Here is a 20,075-nt window from a genome sequence, read left to right as displayed (position 1 = left end):
AAAAACCAGTCCTAAGAACCGTTTTTTGCACGACACACAAGCACAACATTTATCTGACAAAGAAGTCTGGGTGTTTTTTCTCCCAAGGAATTCCCTTCTTGAGTAGCTTCATAAGTTTTTCTGTCTTCTCCACACTTCCAAAAGGCCTAAAATTGAGGACAGGGTCTTGAAACAACTCAGTTTATTATGTATGCAAGAGATTTTTATTCCTCCAGGATCAAACCACAGTGTATTTATTAAATTAATAAACAGCTGGACAATAAAACGGTTTCTTCTTCTTTTCCAAAGGGCAGCAGCTGCACTTTTCCAAAGGCTGATGTTTCATTATGGACTGAATGTGGATACACAATCCCTAAACATACAAAAGAAGAGGTTTTTATTAGATATTGGGAATAAATCCTTCCCTGTGAGGGTGGTGAGGGGCTGGAATGGAATTTCTGGAGAAGCTGTGGCTGCCCCATCCCTGGAAGTGTCCAAGGCCAGGTTGGACGGGGCTTGGAGCAACCTGGGATAATAGAAGGTGTCCCTGCCTATGGCAGGGGGTTGGAATGAGGTGGTCTTAGAAGTTCCTTTCAACTAAAACCATTCCAGGATTCTAAGATTTCACTGGTATCATTAATTAGCGTTCATTATCTCTGTGGAGATAATGAAGGAGAGGCCTTACAGTATTTCCTACAGCACATTACAATTACATCCAGTACCTGAAAAACATCACCAGGTTCCTCTGAAATCCACCCAATTTCTAGCAGCTGATTAAAAACTGGCTCTAAAAGAGTCTGTGGGGTGGAGAGGCCATGTGAGCCCACATTTATGGACCACATAAGTCCTCCACATTTCCTCTGTGGCCTGGGGCAAGTCACACAGTGTTTCCATTCCTCTGCCTTGTCCAGATGTTATCGGGCCCAGTCCATTGAGAGATGCTCAGATAGTAACTTTAACGGGGCCAGGGGAGAGAATGAGGCTAAAAATAAGCTTGCAGAGAGTCACCTGGCACAACAAAGCCCGGGAAGGATTATCTGCTCCCAACCCACCCTGCACAGCCACATTCCTGCTCTCCTTTGTGCACACATTGTTGTGCAATGAGGATATTTTTGGGGGCCAAATGGAGCAGAAAGAGAGATTGCTGTTTGCTCTGCTCTGTTTGCTGCTAAGCCACCAAAACCAATTAAAATACCTGCCCTGTGCAGAACATCCCTTAATTAATTAGAGCTGCCACTCACCCGGGATGAGGCTGATGGAGCCAAGTTCATCTTGACTAATCCCACTCCCATTGTCACTTGACAGATCTGTGTCAAGATCCCTTGAAAACTCATTTCTGACCTTACCTTGAGCTGTCTTGAGGCCTTTTTTAAGCTCAACCACAGGACTTGCAAACCAGGAGCTGCACCCTTGACTGCTCTGCTGCTGCTCTTGAGGCATAGATTCCATCTCAGCCCCCACCTCCTCCCTGGGTGACTCCTCTGATTTCTCACCCCCAACCCCATTTTATGGGGGGACCATCATCTGATGAAGTCACCAGATCATTAAAAAAGCTCTTGCAATGTGCCTGTGTCAGGATTTGCACACACAGGACGTGTTCACCACCAACACTGGAATGACCTCTGTGCCTGGAATACTGAAACAGTTACATGGGTATGAGTTCACCTCTGCCTGTGTTTCCACACAGGAATCACTCAAAGAGAGTTAAAGACCCAGCCCTGGACCCTTTCCCAGCTCTGCTGGTGGCCCTCCATGCCTAGGGTGGTTTCCCCACCTCCCCTGCAGCAGAGTTGACAGGCATGGGGCCGAGTCAGGAAAAGAAACCATTTTGCTCCTTCCTCTCTTCTCATTTTCATTCAAGATTCGACCTCGCCTCGAGGGAATTTGTGGAATGAGGACTTCACCCAGGGCAGGTGAGGGAAAGTGGAGGGATGGACTCGTTTTCTCATCAGGGGTCACCTCACATGGAATTATTTGCAAGGACACACCTGGGTGGTATCACACTCAGGTGCCAAACTAGTTTTGTCTTCTGCTTCAGATTTACATTCAGCAGCATCCTTTAAACTCGTTTTCTGCCATAGAGCAAAACCAACATATTTGTCAGACAAATTCAAGAAAAAATAACGTAATTTCTGGCTGTAACATCCAATATGAAAAGTAGGGTGTTCATCCTGCTTAAAACACCAATGCTCTGGCAGAGTCTGCTTTTTCTTTGACACCTCTTCAACTGTCATAATTAAAAAGAGAGGAAGGTGTGGCCAAAGTTTCCAAAAGGTCGTTGAGACGTGATAATTTGAACACACCTGAGCTGTTCTGTTCCTCCACACGTGAAAAGAGCTTCACAAAAACAAAGGCTTGCCCTCAGAATTTGATTATTTAATAAAATGGGAATATTTAAAGGAAAACTATTAAGAAAACAGCCCACTCCACTCTTTCTCTTGCAGGTCATAGAGGCAGGGAATGGGAATTCTTTGTCAAAAGACCTGTGCAGTCACTGCTTTTGGCCTGGCTCCAGTTGACTCGTGATGAAATGACAGAGCATTTGACAGCAGTTCTCACACCCATGGACTACCAAAGACAGCTGTTTCCCTGCCCTCCCTAATCCCATCCAATTCATTTATTGCCTTTGACATTTTTGCAGCAACTGTTCTGTTATCAGGTGCTCGAGTGCAGCAGATCTTCCCTGTTTCTCCTCCCCATCCTCCCAGGAGGATGGAGAGAGGAACCATTGGCCTTTGCCATGGAGATCTGGTGATGTGGTGTCTTCCAGTGTCCATGGGAAGTAAGGAACATGAGCCTTGTTTCCATCGTGGCCAAAGACTCCAGGAGCTGCTCCTCAACCTTGAATCTCTTCAGGAAGGGATGCCTTGAAGAGCTGCCACTGACACAAAAACATTGAGAGAGAACAATCCAGACATGGAGAAATACCCAGACAAATATTGGCTTTAAAGGCAGGAAAAAGAGAGATATTTTACTGCATCTCACTGTCACTCCCTCCCAATACTCCAAATGACCTCTGGGGACAGCCACAAAAATCCTCTGTCATCCTCATATCTCCTCCTCCTTCCTGGTCCATCCAATGTCCACATTCATCACAAGCAACAAATCCATCCATCTTCCCTCCCCCAAACTGTGTCCTGCTCCTCCCTCTCCTTTAATCCTTGTTCCAGTCACACCATTTCAACAGCTGCTTCCATGACCTGCTTTCCTGCAGGTTTGTGGCCGGAGCTCAGTCCTGTCTGTCCCCGGACATCAGAGAGAGCCAAAGTCACCACGTGGCTTTTTGGGACAAGCAGAAAGGTTCTGGTTCAAGTTTTTGGAGAGGCTGAGAGGTATGTTTGCAGTGTGACAACGAAAGGAGAAGGAATTATGAATCAAGACAATTTTATTCACATCAATATTTATTTACTGAGGGCTGGAGAGCACTCAAGGAACTGCTGATGGAAGAACAGGAAATCTTGCTTAGCTACTGTAAAAACCTCCTCAGTCTCATTTCTACATAAAGCTTAATAAAATGTTGAGTCTATGCTTAAAAAACAAACAAAAAAACAACAACAAAAAAAAACCAACCAAAACCAACACAGAAATTCTTGAAGGGATTTTATCAGTGGCATTTGTACCCAAAAGAGTCAAGAATTCGAGTTGCCAGAAGAAATTCAAATGTAGTCATTTCCTGCACCTCTACCAAAGTATATTGTCCCCTTGTGATGCTCTTTTAACATTCTTTTGTGTGTTCTGAGGCCCATTTTGGGATAAATCAAGCCCAAGTGATCAGGCAACATGTGATAATACTCGGTAGGATCCTGCTTAGCAAGCGCTGGAGGTGGGAAGTCCCAACACCCCCCTCAGAAATGCAGGGTGGTTGCAAAGGATGAGAAAAATATTTGCTTTAAAACACAAAAATCTTACTGCTTTTCTCACCTTCTAGGCATGGCAGCAGCAAGTTCCAGGCCCTGAGGTGACAGTTCCAGGCCAGTAAACACTTCTGGGCACTGGGGGTTGGTCATCCCTACTGTGACCAGCATGGGTTAGGCTTGAGGAGCTCCCAAACCATTCCTAGGGATGGCCGAGGAGATGACACAAGAGCATTCCCAGTTTGGAAGGAAATAGTCTATTTGGATGGGAAAAAGAATATTAAACCATTTCTCCTTAGTCCACTTCAGTGCCAGACTCTGCTCATCAGCATCAGTGTCCCTGCCTATGGCAGGGGGTTGCAATAAGATGACCTTGAAGGTCCCTTTCATCCCAAATCATTCTGGAATTCCATGATCTTTAAATTTTTTTAGATGCTCTGCAATATCAGTTTTAAATAACAAACACCAACTGTAGTTGAAATCTGCAGCAAAAGACTGAAGAAGAGGAGGTTTGTGGAGGTGGAAGAGGAGGAAGAGGTGGAATGATGCTCTCCTTGAGCTGTGGGATTACTGGGAAGGGAGAAATCTGAGTAGTCTGGTGAAGGAATCCCCTTTTCCAAATGGACCCAGGAGTTCTCAAGTTGAATAATTCCCTTTTTTTAATCTGTCCAAACCCTTAGTAAAGTGCCTTCAGCCAGTCACCACTTCAATCCCAACCAAGGGCTGCAAAATGGTCAAGCTGGTTTTTGTCCATCCTCAGCTCCAGAGCTGCACATCTGTATTCCCCATGTTCAGCAGGAATACTCGATATCCAGGTTGGAACAGCTTGTTTACCTGCAAAGTCAGACTTCCCAAGTTGTGTTAATTGGGAAGAGAAAAGCAGGTGACACTGTATTCCCTTCTTTTCCAACAATCACGTTCTGGAGAAATGTCTCATTCCCAGAGATCTTTTTGTAAAGTGGAAAAGAGGGAAAGAACAGAAATAGAGGAGCTGGAGTCTGGGATGGAGGTTTATTCCCCAGAATTGGAGCAGAATGGAATTAATGATTAATAAGATGGAAATTAACAAGTGCAAATGCCGGATTCTGCACCTACAATGGAGGATAAATTGGGAGAAGATGGACTGGAGGGCAGAAAGGGATCTGAAAGCAATTTAGCAGCGTGTCCGTGGCAGCCAAGAGGACAAACCACATCCTGGGGGATTACCAGAGAGATTATCCCACTGTATTCAGCATTCCACCTCAAACACTGTGTGCAATTCTGGGCCCCACCAATTAAGAAGGGTGGGAATGTCCTTGAACGTGTCCATGTGAGGGCAATGAAGCTGGTGGAAGGGCTGTGAGGCACATCCTGTGAGGAGCAACTGAGGATTCTGGTTTCATGCAGTTTGGAGAAAAGAGACAGAGGGAACCTCATGGCGGCTCCCTGAGGGATGTGCTGAGCTCTTCTTCCTGGGATCCAGGGACAGGATATGGTGGAAAGGTTTGAAGCTGCACCAGGGGAGGTTTAAATTGGACATTAGGAAGCATTTCTTTGCCAAGAGGGTCAACAAACCCTGGAACAGCCTTGCTAGAGAGGTGGTCGATGCTCCAGGTCTGTCAGAATTTGGATTTCAGAACTATCTTTAAATTTTGGTCAGCCCTGAGCTGTTCAGGCACTTGGACTAAATGGTCCTTGTAGGACCCTTCCAACTGAAATTTCCATTCTATTCTATCCTTTCTAATCCAGTTCAATTTATTCTGACCTAATCTCTCCTGTGTAGAGCATCTGGCTCCTTCCCTGCATGTATTTCACCACCCTTTCCATAAAAAAAAAACCAAAATGCAAAGGGTGAAGCAAAAACAGACAAGGAAGCAAAACTACAACTCTGGGTGGCCTTCCAACTGAAATTTCCATTCTATTCTATTCTTTCTAGTCCAATTGAATTTATTCTGCCCTAATCTGTCCTGTGTAGAACATCTGGCTCCTTCCCTGCACATATTTCACCACACTTGCCATTAAAAAAAACCCAAAACGCAAAGGGTGGAGCAAAAACAGACAAGGAAGCAAAACTACAACTCTGGGTGGCCACATCAAGATAAATTCCCTTCCATCACCACCCCGGTGATTCACCACAAAATCAAAACCAGGGGACACCTTTGCATGACAGAAATTCCATTGAAAGCTTTTGCTTCCGTGGTTCTGGCTCTGGGATTAAGATGTTGCCGTGAACAAGCCTAAAGTCCTGAGGTTAAAGAGGAACATCCAGCTGCCTCCTTCCTATGGAACAGTGGGATAAGGAGCGGGCACCATCCTGAAGAAAATCAGGGATGTAGGAGGCAGTGACAATATGGACATTTTCTGAAGGTGGTTGGATGTGTTCTGAAGGGTGGATGTGTTGATCTACCTCAGATAATGGGGTTGTCTGTCCCAAGAGGAGCTCAAGAGGAGAAAGGTCTCATCTGCATCATCAATATCACAAAATTATAGGATGGTTTGGGTTGGAAGGGACCCGAAAGATCATACAGTTCCACCCCCTGCCGTGGGCAGGGACACCTTCCACTATCCCAGGTTGCTCCAAGCCCCATCCAACCTATCCTGGAACACTTCCAGGGATCGAGCAGCCACAGCTTTGCTGGGAAATCCATTCCAGACACTCACCACCCTCCCAGCCAAGAATTCCTTCCTAGTATCTCATCTAACCCTGCCCTCTGGCACTGGGAAGCCATTCCCTGTGTGCTGTCCCTCCATCACTTGTCCAAAGTCCCTCTCCAGCTCTTCTGGAGCCCCTTTAGGCCCTGGAAGGAGCTCGAAGGTCATCCAGGGTCCTTCTCTTCTCCAGACTGAACAATCCCAACCGTCTCATCCTTTCAGCATGTTTAATAGGACAGTGAGGCAAACAGACCCTACACATCACAACCAAGGGAACATTTCACTTATGCCGTCCTTATTTTCCTTGTCTCCTCTCTTCCACACCATCCACCCAGAGCTGACATTGGACTCAGGAGTTATTTCAACAGAAACAAAGTGCGGAGAACTCTCATCTTGCCCACATGTAGAACAACATTCAATCTTGACTGGCTCTCCTACAACTCAGAGGAGATTTTACCAGGTCACTTCTTCCTTTATCACCAACTTCTACCACTCCATACCCCCCAAACCCTTGGAGTTACCCAAACACGGATTCCCAGGACACTGGAAGAGACAAAATAGGCCTTGATGTGTGGAAAGCCTTGTTCCATCTGTACCCAGAGCTGAGCACTGACCACAAACCCTGCTTTTGAACTCTGAGGGCTCTTTGCAAACCCAGAATCCCAAATGATGCCTTATCCAACATCCTTGGATGGCAGGGTAGTGCCAACAGGCTCACAGGGTAGATTATTGGGGCTGAGGAGATTAAGGCTTATCCTAGAAGGGGAACTGCTGGGAAGGACAGAGAACCCTTCCACTCAAATATCTGGAAACCCAATGCTTATATTTAGTCCAAACCAGCCTTTACTTCCCTGTCTCCATCCCAATTTGCCAGTCATGTGGGCATGGAGTGCTGCTCTGGCCTTGGGCAGCTCCCAGGCTGGGACTAAACTTGGAATAATTTTATGGACAATAGGAGGACCTGCCCAGATCAGCTTTTCTGTGGTGTAGAGCCAGTTGGTGCTGCCTAGGCCACCCATCTCTGTACTGAGCAGTGGTCACATCCCCTGAGAGCACAAAGCAACACAACTCTGGGACTTAGAAAGGAAGGGGATACTCCTGAGTTACTGAAGTTATTTTTAGGTCCTACCAAAACATCATCCTGACATTGCTTTGATCAGTAGATTATACTCTGATCAAGCTTCACCTGAAAATCCAGCTCTTTGTTCTTTGCTCCATCTGTCAGTAGAAAACTAATTCATTGCTTGAGCTCATATTTCTAATTTTCTTTTCCCTTTTTTCTTTTTTTTTTCTATTTCTATTTTCTAATTTTCTTTTTTTTCTATTTTTATTTCTTTCTATTTTTCTATTTCTATTTTCTAATTTTCTTTTTTCTATTCTTTTCCTGTCGATTTGTGTCTTGGCCAGACCCCACCTGTATGTTTTTTGTCACCATTTTTCTTATCTCAGACAGTTCTTCCTTTCCAAATTTCCTGTTGTTGAGTATGTCCATACTTGGGAATCCTTTCTCCTTCTGCTGAGAAATCCCATCTCTTTAAGAATCATGGAAAGGTTTGGGTTTGGAAGGGACCTGAAAGCTCATCCAGTTCCACCCCTGCCATGGACAGGGACATCTTCCATTATCCCAGGTTGCTCCAACCTGGCCTTGGACACTTCCAGGGATGGGGCAGCCACAGCTTCTCCGGGCAACTTATCCCAGTGCCCACCCACCCTCCTGGGAAGAATTTCTTCCCGATATCCCATCTCAATCTCTCCTCTATTAGTTTAAAACCATTCCTCCTCTTTCCTATCTGTGTAAAAATTCACTCTCCCTCTTTTTTAAAAGTTCCCTTTTAGCTTCCTTTACCACCCACTCCCATCTTCCATCATCCTCTCCGTGGGAATTCCAGGTTTCTTGGGCACAGAAACACCCCCAGCACTACAAGTGAGGACTTGTTGGTGTTTTGCACAACGACCCAGCCCCAGCCACGACACCTTTTTTGTGCTTCCTGGGGTTTCTGACAGATATTCCAGCCCCTGATTGACCAATAATTCCACGTCTTTCATCTCCCAACCCTTTCCAGGTGAGCTCCTAATCCACCATAGAACTCGTTTGTCACGCTGGATGATCCCATTAGGACCTGACTTGCATCCAAGGCACCTGGTTGTTTACGATATCCCGAATCCTTCCCGCAATTGCTGACGCTTCCCAAATTTGTGCTGCCAGGAAATTCCATCAGCACCCTCCTATTTGGCACCTTTCTAGGTCTCGACAGAAAATATTAAAGGAAAATATTAACCAGGAGAGCTCCCAAAGTGAGGAACAGCTCGAATGACTTTTCCCCAGGCTCACATCCCGCTCCCAACACTCCAAATGTTTTCAACCCCTCCACTTCCAAGCCTTTAAAAAGTTCTCACCCATCTTATATTGATTTAATTTCCATCTGTGCCATCTTAATAAATATTCCCATGTTATATTACTTATATGGTATATTACTTATATATTATATTAAATATTACTTATATATATTATTTATATATTATATTACTTATATATATAATATTACTTATATTTTTACTTATATTACTTATGTATAATATTATATATATAACATTGCTTATATATAATATTACTTATTATATAACATTACTTATATATTATATTACTTATATATAATATTACTTATATATTATATTACTTATATATACAATATTACTTATATATACTACTTTGCTGAATTAGTGAAAATCAGACTTTATTAATATGAAAACAAGGAAGATAATCTTGGGGGTTTATGTCTTTACATGGTTTTTGATTATTGTCTCTCATTGAAACACCACTTTTAATCCTGGCGCATTGTCAAGGTCACACAAATGGATGTTGTCCCTCCTCTTTTTAATTTAGGTGGTAAATTCTGAGCTCATGAGAGTCTTGACCAATTTATAAACAATATTTGGGAGTGAACCTGGACCTGTCCTTCTATATTCCAGGGTGGAAATCATCCTGTCCTGCTTTGTCCCAGCTTTAACACGTTAAACATTTTTGTTCCACCTCAGGTGTTATTTCTGTTCCTGGGCACCTTTCTCTATGTTGTCTTTATCCCCAAAGTCAAAGACACTTTAAATATTGAATAAACAAATGGTTTAATTTAATATTCCGTTTTCATCCGTCACATCTTCACTATTTTGCCTCTAAATATAAATAATTTTTACTTTCAATGACCTTCTCACAGTTTAAGTCATTTTGACTTCTGCAAATTTTGACTTTACTTACTTCCTCACCTAATTTTCTCTGCTGCTCAGTTCGTGCTTCCATTCCTTCAGGCTTCCCCCTCATTCCTAATTTAACCTTCAAAATTGTTATTTACCCATTTCAGACCACACTTATTCTCCTGTAGATGTTTCTGCTCCACTTTTCCTCTTTGTTAGGGAGACAAATTCCAGATTTCGGTGAACCACGAGCTTCAAGCCCTGCATCCAAATCCTTGAACTCGGAGCTCACTCACCCTTTCTCAATATATCAATTTATTTAACTATATACCAACCACATATCAATATATTTATCTGTATACCAACCACATATCAGTATATTTATCTGTATATCAACCATATATCGATATTTATCACTGGTACCTGATTATTTTAAATGGAACCAACCAAAAATTCAGTTGGATGAGGAGAAAATATTTTTCCAAGTGGGTCAGACTCCTGATCCCAGACATCCCAAAAACACCTCTGCCAGGAGCAGAGATCTGGGGGAAGAAGTGCGGACACGATTGGTCTGTGCTGGAGGGGGCTAAAAGGAGCTGAAAGATTAAATCAAAATTAATGTGAACAGTAAACTCTGGGCAGACAGCTGAGCTCTGGAAATACGTGGGATTCCCAGAAGAAACACATCTCGGGAACAAAACTGGAAAGAGCATCGGCCGTGGTCATGTCAGGTGGACACATGGATGGATGAGGAAGGAGCTTCGTCCTGCTGGGAAGTGTTCAAAGAATCCTAGAATGTCCAGAGTTGGAAGGGACCCACAAGGATCATCCAATCCAGCTCCTGGCCCGGCATAGGAACACCCCAAGAATCCAACCATGTGCCTGGGAGTGTTGATCCATAAGGGAGTGAGGCCTGTGAGGCCTGTTGTTCTTCCAATTCAAGAGGAGAGATTTGGTGGAGTGGCTTTAGTTTTCTTAAGGAAAATATTAAAATTTTGGGTTGTTAGTTCCTTATTAGTTGGGTATATCTGTTTTTTTCTGGGTTCAGGGGGTTGAGGTTCTCTTTTTATATGTATATAGTATTGTAACTCTGTAATATAAATGTAATATAAATGTAATATAAATGTAATATATGTAAATATATATACTGCTTTGGTTTTGTCATTTCGGTTTTTTGGTAGCTTTTCCCTTCCAATTCCTTCCCCCAAGTTCATAAGAAAAGGAGGGGGAAGGGCTTTTGCTGTGGTGTTGGTCACTTGGGGGGGACCAAGTCCAAACAGCCCCAACAGCTCAGCCTCTGGTCTTTCTTTCTGAGATCTTGAGGACAGCTCAACCTCTGAGGGCCTGGCTGAAGGTGGAGGTTGTTGGCTCATAGAAGACACTCCAGTTTGTGGGACTGAGAGATTGCTGCCCCTGTGGTGGGTTGGGGCAATCCCAATCCCAATCCCAAACCCAGGCTGGGCAGGAATGGACTGACAGCAGCCCTGAGGAGAAGGACTTGGGGAATTAATTGACAAGAAGTTCAAGATGAACTGAGCATGTGGCAGCCCAGAAACTCCCCCTGTCCTGGGCTCATCTCACAGCGTGGGCAGCAGGAAAGGGAGGAATTCTGCCCTTCTGCCCACTCAGGTGAGACCCCAACTGCAGAGCTGCTTCCAGCCCTGGGGAACAACATCAGAAGGATGTGGAGCTGCTGGATGAGTCCAGAGGAGGCCACGGAGATGATCCAAAGGCTGGAGCTCCTCTGCTCTGGAGCCAGGCTTTGAGAGCTGGTGGGGTTCACCTGGAGAAGGCTCCAAGGAGACCTGAGAGCCCCTTCCAGGGCCTAAAGGGGCTCCAGGAGAGCTGGAGAGGGAATTTGGACAAGGGATGGGATGGCAGGACAAGGGGGAATGGCTTCAAATTGACAGAGGGAAAGTTTTGATTTTATATCAGGGAGAAATTCTTCCCTGTGAGGGTGGGGAGGCCCTGGCACAGGTTGCCCAGAGAAGCTGCCCCATCCCTGGAAGGGGGTTCAAGGCCAGGTTAGAGCAACCTGGGCTAGTGGAAGGTGTCCCTGTCCATAGCAAGGAGTTGCAACAGGATGATCTTTAAGGTCCCTTCCAACCCAAACTGTTCTGTGATTCTTTGACTCTCAGACAAGCACTTTCCTCTGGAGAGGCCTCCAGGTGACCTGGTCTCCACCCACTAGAGGTGCCTTTCAAAGCCAGTCAAGGGAAGCAGATGATCCACAGGTCCATCCATGGTTTGATGAGCCTTTTGTCTAAAGCAGTTCTGGTGAAATGTGCTGTGTCTGCCTGAGTGGAAAAAGCAACAGCCAGGCTGAGTCACCCAGGAGACACCTCTGTCATGGGAGAAAGGCTGCACTTAGGGCAAATAACTCCCACTCCAGAGTTTGTGTCCTCGTTCAATCTGTTTGTGACTGTGCAAATTTTGAAAGTTTGTTGTCTGCTGCGTTTTAATTGACGATCCCACAACTTTATTCCCTGGTCACACAGATGCCAGGGATGATTTTTTTGTCATACTGTTCCATTTATTGCACTGGATCCCCATGGCAACATCCACCAGAGGCTATTTTTATTCCTTAGCAGATGTTCCTCCTTAGATTAGCTCATGGTGGGACATCCAGATCTGCATCTGGTGACAGACTTGGCTGCCAACGTGGGACACGAAGCACAAGTGCCAGTCAAGGGCACTGCTGATGGTACTGAAGGTTGACAAAGTGATGTCAGGCACTTCAACACTCAATGACAGTCCCTGGTTGTGACAAGTGATGAGTTAATTCCCTTTGCACAACCAAAGTCTAGTTAATAAAGACGGAAAATCTCCCTGAGAAGGAGAAGGAGGTACCAGGCCCTGTCACTGGACAGGCTTTGGGTGTTCTCCACCCCTGCACTACTGCAGATGGTTGGTGAGAAGCCAACAGTGCCCTCAGCTGAATAATGTGTAGGCAAAGGCATTGGAGACTCCCAACCAAGAGCAGCCCTGAGGAATACTCCACCACCCTTCAGCCACGGCTTTTTTTTGTCCAACCATTGGAACAGGCTGCCCAGGGCAGTGGTGGACTCACCATCCCTAGTAGAGTCACCATCCCTGGTGGAGTCAACATGCCTGGAAGTGTTCAAAAAAAAACCTGTGGATGTGGCGCTTTAGGACATGGTTTAACGGTGGTGGGTTGATGGCTGGACTTGGTGATCTTGGTGATCCAACCTCAATGATTCAATGATTCCAAATCATCCAGCTTTCACATGGAATATCCCATGGCCATGAGATCCTCTCTCCATGAATTTATGGGTCACATGGGCTCTCATATGTGGTTGGCAGCAGCTCCCCCTGGGACAGGAAGGGGAATCACAACACAAGGATGAATGCAAGAGGTTTTTTTCTGAGGACACATCCAGGTTTTTAAAAGGATCCATCAGGATCCATTCTCTGATCCTCATGACAGCTCGTGGCTGCTTAACTGAGCTTTCTCATCCTTCCAGCCAGAATGACATCACTGGAAACATCCTTATCCCATTCTAGGGTGCCTGGGCATTGCCTGGAACAGATCCAGTGGGTTCAGGCCATGAGAGAGTCAAGGGACCATGTCACAGACCCCAGGAAGTCCTCAAGTCCATGGTAGCACTGATCCAGGTTAAAGGACACCTGCAATGCCTGACTTGTGGATATTTATCCCTCTGGGATCCAATCCAGAGTCACATCTTGGACATTTTTAATGTTTTATCCAGATGCTTGAGGGACCTGCATTCCCAGGGCTGACCAAACACAGTTGAATAGGTGGTTCCTGAAGGGATTGTCCTCAATCCTGTGTCTAGAAGAAGAGGAACCTGAGCCATCAGGTCTAGTGGAAGGTGTCCCTGCCCATGGCTGGGAGGGGATCTTTAGGAAATGATTTTTAAGGTCCCTTCCAGTTCACACCATTCTATGGCTTTATGATTCCAACCTGAAAATCTCTGTATCCCTGGATTCCCCTTTTTCCTCTTGGAGCACTGAACACAGCTCAGGCCTTTTTCTAAAAAGATAGAAGGTTTGCAGAGTTTCCTCCCATCCCCAGGAGTGCACCTGCTTTTTAGCCCAGGGATTAGTGTTCTTAAGCCAGAACTTGGGAGAAGTGAGCACACTTTCCTTCTCTGCTTGGAGAAGTTCAGTTCCTCACCTCTTCGGTCAGGGTGGGGAAACCCCCAAAATGAAGCACCAACAGAGAGAGAAAAAGGTAAAAGCTCTTTACAGATTCAACAAGTCAGTGCTGGGATTCTGGAATTCTTTGATACTTCCCAATGTGGACAAATGTGTGTTTTGTACCAAGCAGTCCCCAGAAGAAAGCCCTGAAATGCTCCCACGGGGTGGGTGCTCCAAGAGTCACCCTCACACTTTCACCCTGCTCGAAACCTGAATTCCTTCCTGCAGAGTTTCATCAGGAGGGTGGAGACCAACCCCACCCCAACAAGCCCAAAGTCTTGTTGTTGACACACACACACACCTGTGAGAGGTGGAACTTCCATTGGCTCACCACCTCCTCAAACATCCCTGCATCCATGGAGACAGGCAGAGAGGTTTCCCGCTGCTGAGTCACAGATGGAGATGCTGGAACTCCCAGACACAATCACCCAGAAATCCCCCCCGGAAAAATCCACCCTCCCTGAGGCACAGGAGCTGAACTCCAGCTGAGCCAATACACTGATCAGTTGTATTTATTTTTCTATATTCCAACTGTCACCACAATGTCTGGAAATCTGACACCTGGAAAACCAAGCAGCCTCCATCCTGCAAACCAGCTCCCAGGGAAGGCACAGCCACCACGTGGACTGATGCCAAGGTTACCATGACATGACCACAGTGTCAAATAGGGATGTTTGGTGCTTGTCTTGTGACAGAAGGATCTGCTCTGCTCATGCTTGGGACTGGAAAAGAGAAGGGTCTGGCGTGACCTTATTGCAGCCTTTCAGTACCTGAAGTGGGGAAAGAGACTTTGGATAAGGGCCTGGAATGATAGGACAAAGGAGAATGGTTTTAAACTGCCAGAGAGCAGGGTTAGATGGGACGGTGGGGAGGCCCTGGCACAGGTTACCCAGAGAAGCTGTGGCTGCCCCATCCCTGGAAGTGTCCAAGGCCACCTTTGGATGGGGCTTGGAGCAACCTGGGATAGGGGAAAGTGTCCCTGCCCATGGCAGGGGGTAGAACTGGATGATCTTTCAAGTCCCTTCCAACCCAAACCATTCCATGATTCCATGGAGTGGTTCAAGGCAATGTCCAGTTCTGGGCTGGGCAATGTAGTGGACAAGGTGATAAACCAGAGGTGGTTCAGAGAAGGATCACTTGGAGAATTAAACCCTGGAGAACAGACATCCTGGAGAAGGAGTCAAAGAACCCACCAAAGTTCTATCAAAGAAATATCCTAAACAAAATACATCTCCATGGGGGACAGGAAAATTGCAACAGTGAGAAATTAGGTTTAGTAGAGGAGTTTAGTAATGGGAGCTACTGGTTGTAGGAACTCTACAAATCGGAGTACAAATATTTTACACAGGAGTAATTTTACACCTGGTTCATATCCAACCTCTGCACCAGCTCATCAGAGCTTGGTGTTCACTCCCTGCCACAAAATCTGCTTTCTTTTTCATTCAAACAAGAATTAACTGTGAGGGAAGTCAAATCAGGGAGTTATAAACCTGTAAACACTGAATTTCTGTCACTTGCCTTTCCTGGTGCATGTGATAAGCAGAGAGAGATTCTATCTGCCTGTATCACCTTATAAATAAAGACAGTCTCCCAGGGACAGGCTGGGAGTGGGTTTGGATTGATATCACTGAGAATTCCAAGAGGTTTTTGGCACACAAACCTTTCTCCCTACGCACCACACCTCGTTTATATTCTCACACCTTCAGACCTGAAGTGACATTTCAACCAAAGTCCCTTATGGCTCCTGTCAGTCAGGGCTCAAAACCTTGCTCCTGACAGAGACAGATGGGAATTTAGAGCCTCCTGAGCCCTACAAGTTGTCTAAGCCTGACCTAACTATGTCAAACCACATCTCCCACGTATTTATCAGGCTCAGCTTAAAGCAGGTGGAGTTTCTACCCTTCCTTTTCTTAGAGAAAGAATCCAATTTTTCCCATCAAGACCCAACCTCTGATTCCCAGTCTCATTTAACTTTGGCTTGTCTTAATTCTGGCAAGGCAAAACAGTCTTTTCCAGTGTCATCTTTTGGGGTGGATCCTGTTCTCCCAGTCTTCCCATTAGTTTCCATCTGTTGCGTTGTTTTTTTTTTTCCATCAGGAACCCCTGTTTTTTCTCTATGGGGGCAGTGAAATTCCAGCTGAGAAGCCAGTGAGATGTTATCCCTTCCCAAATCCCCCCGCCAAGAGCCTCCCTCCCACCCCAACACATGATTTGGCATCACCTGGGGTTGTTGTGTTGGGTTTTGGATTTGTTTTCGGGGCTCCACCTCAACTCTTTATCTTTACATCAACAAATACCTCAAAGGCAACAGACCTTAGAGGCCTTTCCTTCCCTCCACAACTTTCCTGGCACATTCCCAACTTCTCTCTCCCTGAATTCTGGCTCTGCTGCACACTCAGCCACCCTGCAGCAGCTCTGCTGTTTTCCTGGTGGAGAGAATCCAATTTTTCCCATTAATATCGAGGTTCTTAATGCATCTTATGGAAAGATCTCCAACCTTTTCAAGCCTTTAGACAGTGGTTAAGTTTTTTTATCACTATTCCTTCAACCACACTGATTTCTTCCAAGGATTTCTCACTATGAAATGACTTTCAGGCCTGAGAGGACCACTGGAACATCCCTGCATGGACATCTTCACTCAACAAGCCACACACCATCCACCTTTTAGTTTGCCAACTCCACTGTGCTTTCCTAGGAAGGCAGAACCACCTGGAATGCTCAAAGCACTGGATCTTTTCCAGTTTCAACCTTGTTAATTGGGATATTGCTCAAATTTGCCTCGAGCTGCCCAGTTACAACAAGGATCTGGATGGAACCAGGTCTGCTGGCTCTCAGGGAGCAGAGTTTTTCCTGTACATCCAGAGAGTTCTGTTTGAGCTGCTTTTCTTCATGTTTGCTTTTCTTTACGTTTGCTTTTCTTCACGGTTGCTTTTCTTCATGTTTGCTTTTCTTCATGTTTGCTTTTCTTCATGTTTTGAGTTGCTTTTCTTTATGTTTTGAGCTGCTTTTCTCTATGTCTGAGCTGCTTTTCTTCATGTTTGAGCTGCTTATCTTTATGTTTGAGCTGTTTTTCTCTATGTTTGCTTTTCTTCATGTTCTGAGCTGCTTTTCTCTAGGTCCTGAGCTGTTTTTCTTTATGTTTGGGCTGCTTTTCTTTATCTTTGGTTTTCTTCATATTTTGAGCTGGTTTTCTTCATGTTTTGCACTGGTTTTCTTTATGGTTTGAGCTGGTTCTCTTGACGGTTTGAGCTGGTTTTCTTTACATTTGAGCCAGTTTTCTTTACATTTGAGCCGGTTTTCTTCATGTTTTGACCCGGTTTATTTTATGTCCCTGGTCTCTGACAGCACAGGAAGATAAAATAAAGATAAAGGATGTTTTTCACTCTCATAGTCGGGTGCAGGTTTTCCCTCCCTTTCACCAAGGCACAGCACTGATCCCACTTCCCCAGCTTTGTGTCATCCATGACAGTGGAAATTTTCCTTAGCAAAGCTTCTCAGGTTACTGGGAGCCATCCTTAAACTGGGAATAAAGGCTGGGTTGCCGGGAATGGCATCCTCAAACTGGGAATAAAGGCTGGGCTGCCAGGAATGGTAGCAATGCCCACGTGTGTTGCCGTAACAAGTCTGTGACAAGCAAAGCACCAAGTCATTAAAACCTCCTTGTTCATCCACCTCAGCTCCATCCCTGAAGTCTCCAAGTGACTTCCCAGTGATTCACAAACTTTTCTCCTCTGGCTTATTCAGTTGTTTTATGGGGAGTTGCACAATGACGCCGGGGTTTTCCAGTGTGGATCACAACAAACAAACACGACCAAAAGTCTTTCAGCTTCTCCTGGGAAATATGAAATGCTGCTGGCTCAGGCAAAAGGGAGAAGCAAATAATTTCTCCCCGGCTCCAAGCGTTTTAAGCTGTTTCCCCCAGTATTGGATAAGATACAGAATAAATTAAGGTGTTTGAAAGGGTTACTTTGATATATTTGTGAAGTGAAATTCGCTCTCAGGAAGGTACTGAAATGGGAAAACTGCTTCATTTCTCCATGTTGGGTCTATTGCCCAGCTTCAGAAGGAAACCTGGGAAAGAGTTGACAGCTTTCCAAAAGAAGGCTGAACTTCCTGCTTTGCCAGCATGACCCAGGCCCTTGGAAAAACAACACGGAATATCCAAACCCCAGACTTGGAAGCACCATCTCCCACTGGCCTCTCGGTGACTCCCATGCCCAGCAGCTCAGCACCAGGGCTTAGTTAAGAACTGGCATCCAAAAGCCAGGCTTGCTTTTGCCCTGGATTTGGGAAAACAGCCATCTTTAGGCAATGCCAGCCCATGGAAACATTCTCCCAAGGCATGTGGAAGGCCGGCCTGTTGTCGCTTGCACCTTGGCTGGAGCTGCCCACACGTGACACGGCCCAGCTCCGGGCTCTGCAAGGAACAAACATTCCTTGTCACATTCCCCATCCAAGCCCTGGCACACCTTGCAGTGTTTTTGCTTTTCCATGGGACCAGCCCCAGGACACAAACCCGAGGAAGAGACAAGGCATGGCAGGAGTGAGGTGATGTCACCTCCCCGGGGAACTCGTTCCTCGGCAAATCCCAATCCAGGCTGGAGCTGAGCTCGCCCCTGATCACCCCGAAGGAATCCGCCCACAAGGATCAACAGCAGGTGGTGGAGGGTGGGAAAACATATAAAGCTCCCTGGGAGCAGCTCTCCCTGACTTGTCGGGGCTCCGCGGATCTGCCCTCAGCATGAAGACACTCCTGGTTGGTTTCCTGCTTGGCTTGGCATGCCTGGAATTGGGTAAGATCTCCTCATTCCCAACTCTGCAGGGACCCCCCCTGGAAATTCCTGGGAGGGGAGGGGAAAGGAATCAGTGCAGAGAGACCTGGGAACCCCCGGGGAGGGGAAATAACACCTTTATGTGTTTAAGAAGGTCACTGGAGAGGGTGAATGGGAAAAAGGGGTTTGCATTCCTGGTGGGAAGAGCTGTGATTCTTGACAGGGAATGATGCACATCATTTGGATACACAGGGATGTGTATCCCATATCCAGGGATGGAGGGGGTCAAGGTTGCTTTGTAAGACTCGGGTCTAAATGGCAGCAATGTGGCACAGGGCAGGAGGAGCAGCTTGGGCAAGAGCTTAAACCTAAGCTGCCATCCTGTCCCTTCAGGAATGGGGTGGGATGTGTTCATCCGGAGCTCCTGCCATCCCTAAAACCTCCCAGCTGGCTGCTGGAAGAGCTGAAAACCAAGGGATGAGCTTCAATCTAGATATGAGTGAAGGGAGGAGAAAAAACTCCAAAGGCTTTGGAAAGGTTTATTAAACTGCCCGCTCCAGGATTTTCCCTCATTTCTAGAGATGAGGACATGGGTGGGGGTGGGAATTCCCCTGGGGCTGTTGGGGTTTGGTCTCTGGTGGGTTTAGATTTTGGGCAAGTGGGGTTTGGTCATCGCTGTGTCTTCCTCCATCTGTTTGTCACCTACTGCAGCTCCATCCTGGGGGTGACACCACCCCAGTGGGGTTTAACTTCCAGCCCCAGAGACCCTCAGGCTGCTTCCATGGGACCCTGAAGGATCCCAAAGGAAAGGCAGCCTGGACAGGGGTGATATGTCTCCATCTGGAGCCCTGTTTTGGATCTAATGGAATTTCTGAGGATCTGCCAGAGCGGGTTTCCACTCATAGGTCTGGCAGTGCTGGCACAGACAGGCACCACCACCCTTTGCTTTAGAGCTGAGGTCAGGGCAGAAGTGGATTTTCTGGGATGATCCAGTGGGAAGCAGCTGGTTTAGGGACAAGTGAGGGATGTGTCTGTGACCATCCATCTTCCAGAGGTGTGATATCAAAGGATGAAAGGTACTGTTGGATAATGATGAACCGGGAATTATTGGCCCAAGATCAGGACACAGAGATGTCCATGTTCGGTTCTTCTGGTCTGATCCTTATGGATTTGGGCTTTGCTCTTCCTCTGCAACCTTCCAACAAAACCAGTGTCTTCTGAGTCAGTGAAAGATGAGGGGGCTGAGGTTTTTCTTCCTTAAATCTGCTTTTAACTGGAATTCATTCCCACAGAGTCTGGGGCATTTCCCATCTCTCCATGAAAATGGTGAGGTTTGGAAACCACCTCAACCCCAAAGGTTGCAGAGCAGTTTCTCAGGTGCTTTGAGTGACCACTGCGTCATCCATCCATCCACGCATCCATCCAACCATCCATCTATCCATCCACCAAACCATCCATCTATCCATCC

The 20,075-nt window shown here is 46.1% G+C and overlaps 1 protein-coding gene across 1 annotated transcript in view; it reads left to right on the top strand.

Moving 5' to 3' along the window:
- Window positions 1–18,507: 18,507 nt before the first annotated feature.
- The window catches only part of LOC113974974 (ly6/PLAUR domain-containing protein 2-like), a 6,590-nt gene continuing 5,022 nt past the window's right edge, over window positions 18,508–20,075 (top strand). Inside the window, exon 1 of the mRNA XM_027698569.1 lies at window positions 18,508–18,628. Coding sequence (XP_027554370.1) covers window positions 18,577–18,628 — 52 coding nt within the window. The 5' untranslated portion in view covers window positions 18,508–18,576. The remainder of the gene's footprint in view (window positions 18,629–20,075) is intronic.

Source organism: Neopelma chrysocephalum, unplaced genomic scaffold, assembly GCF_003984885.1.
Source record: "Neopelma chrysocephalum unplaced genomic scaffold, ASM398488v2 Primary Assembly neopelma1_129, whole genome shotgun sequence".
NCBI lineage: Eukaryota > Metazoa > Chordata > Aves > Passeriformes > Pipridae > Neopelma > Neopelma chrysocephalum.
Note: the sequence above shows the minus strand (reverse complement) of the source record. Positions and strands in the feature narration are given on the sequence as shown.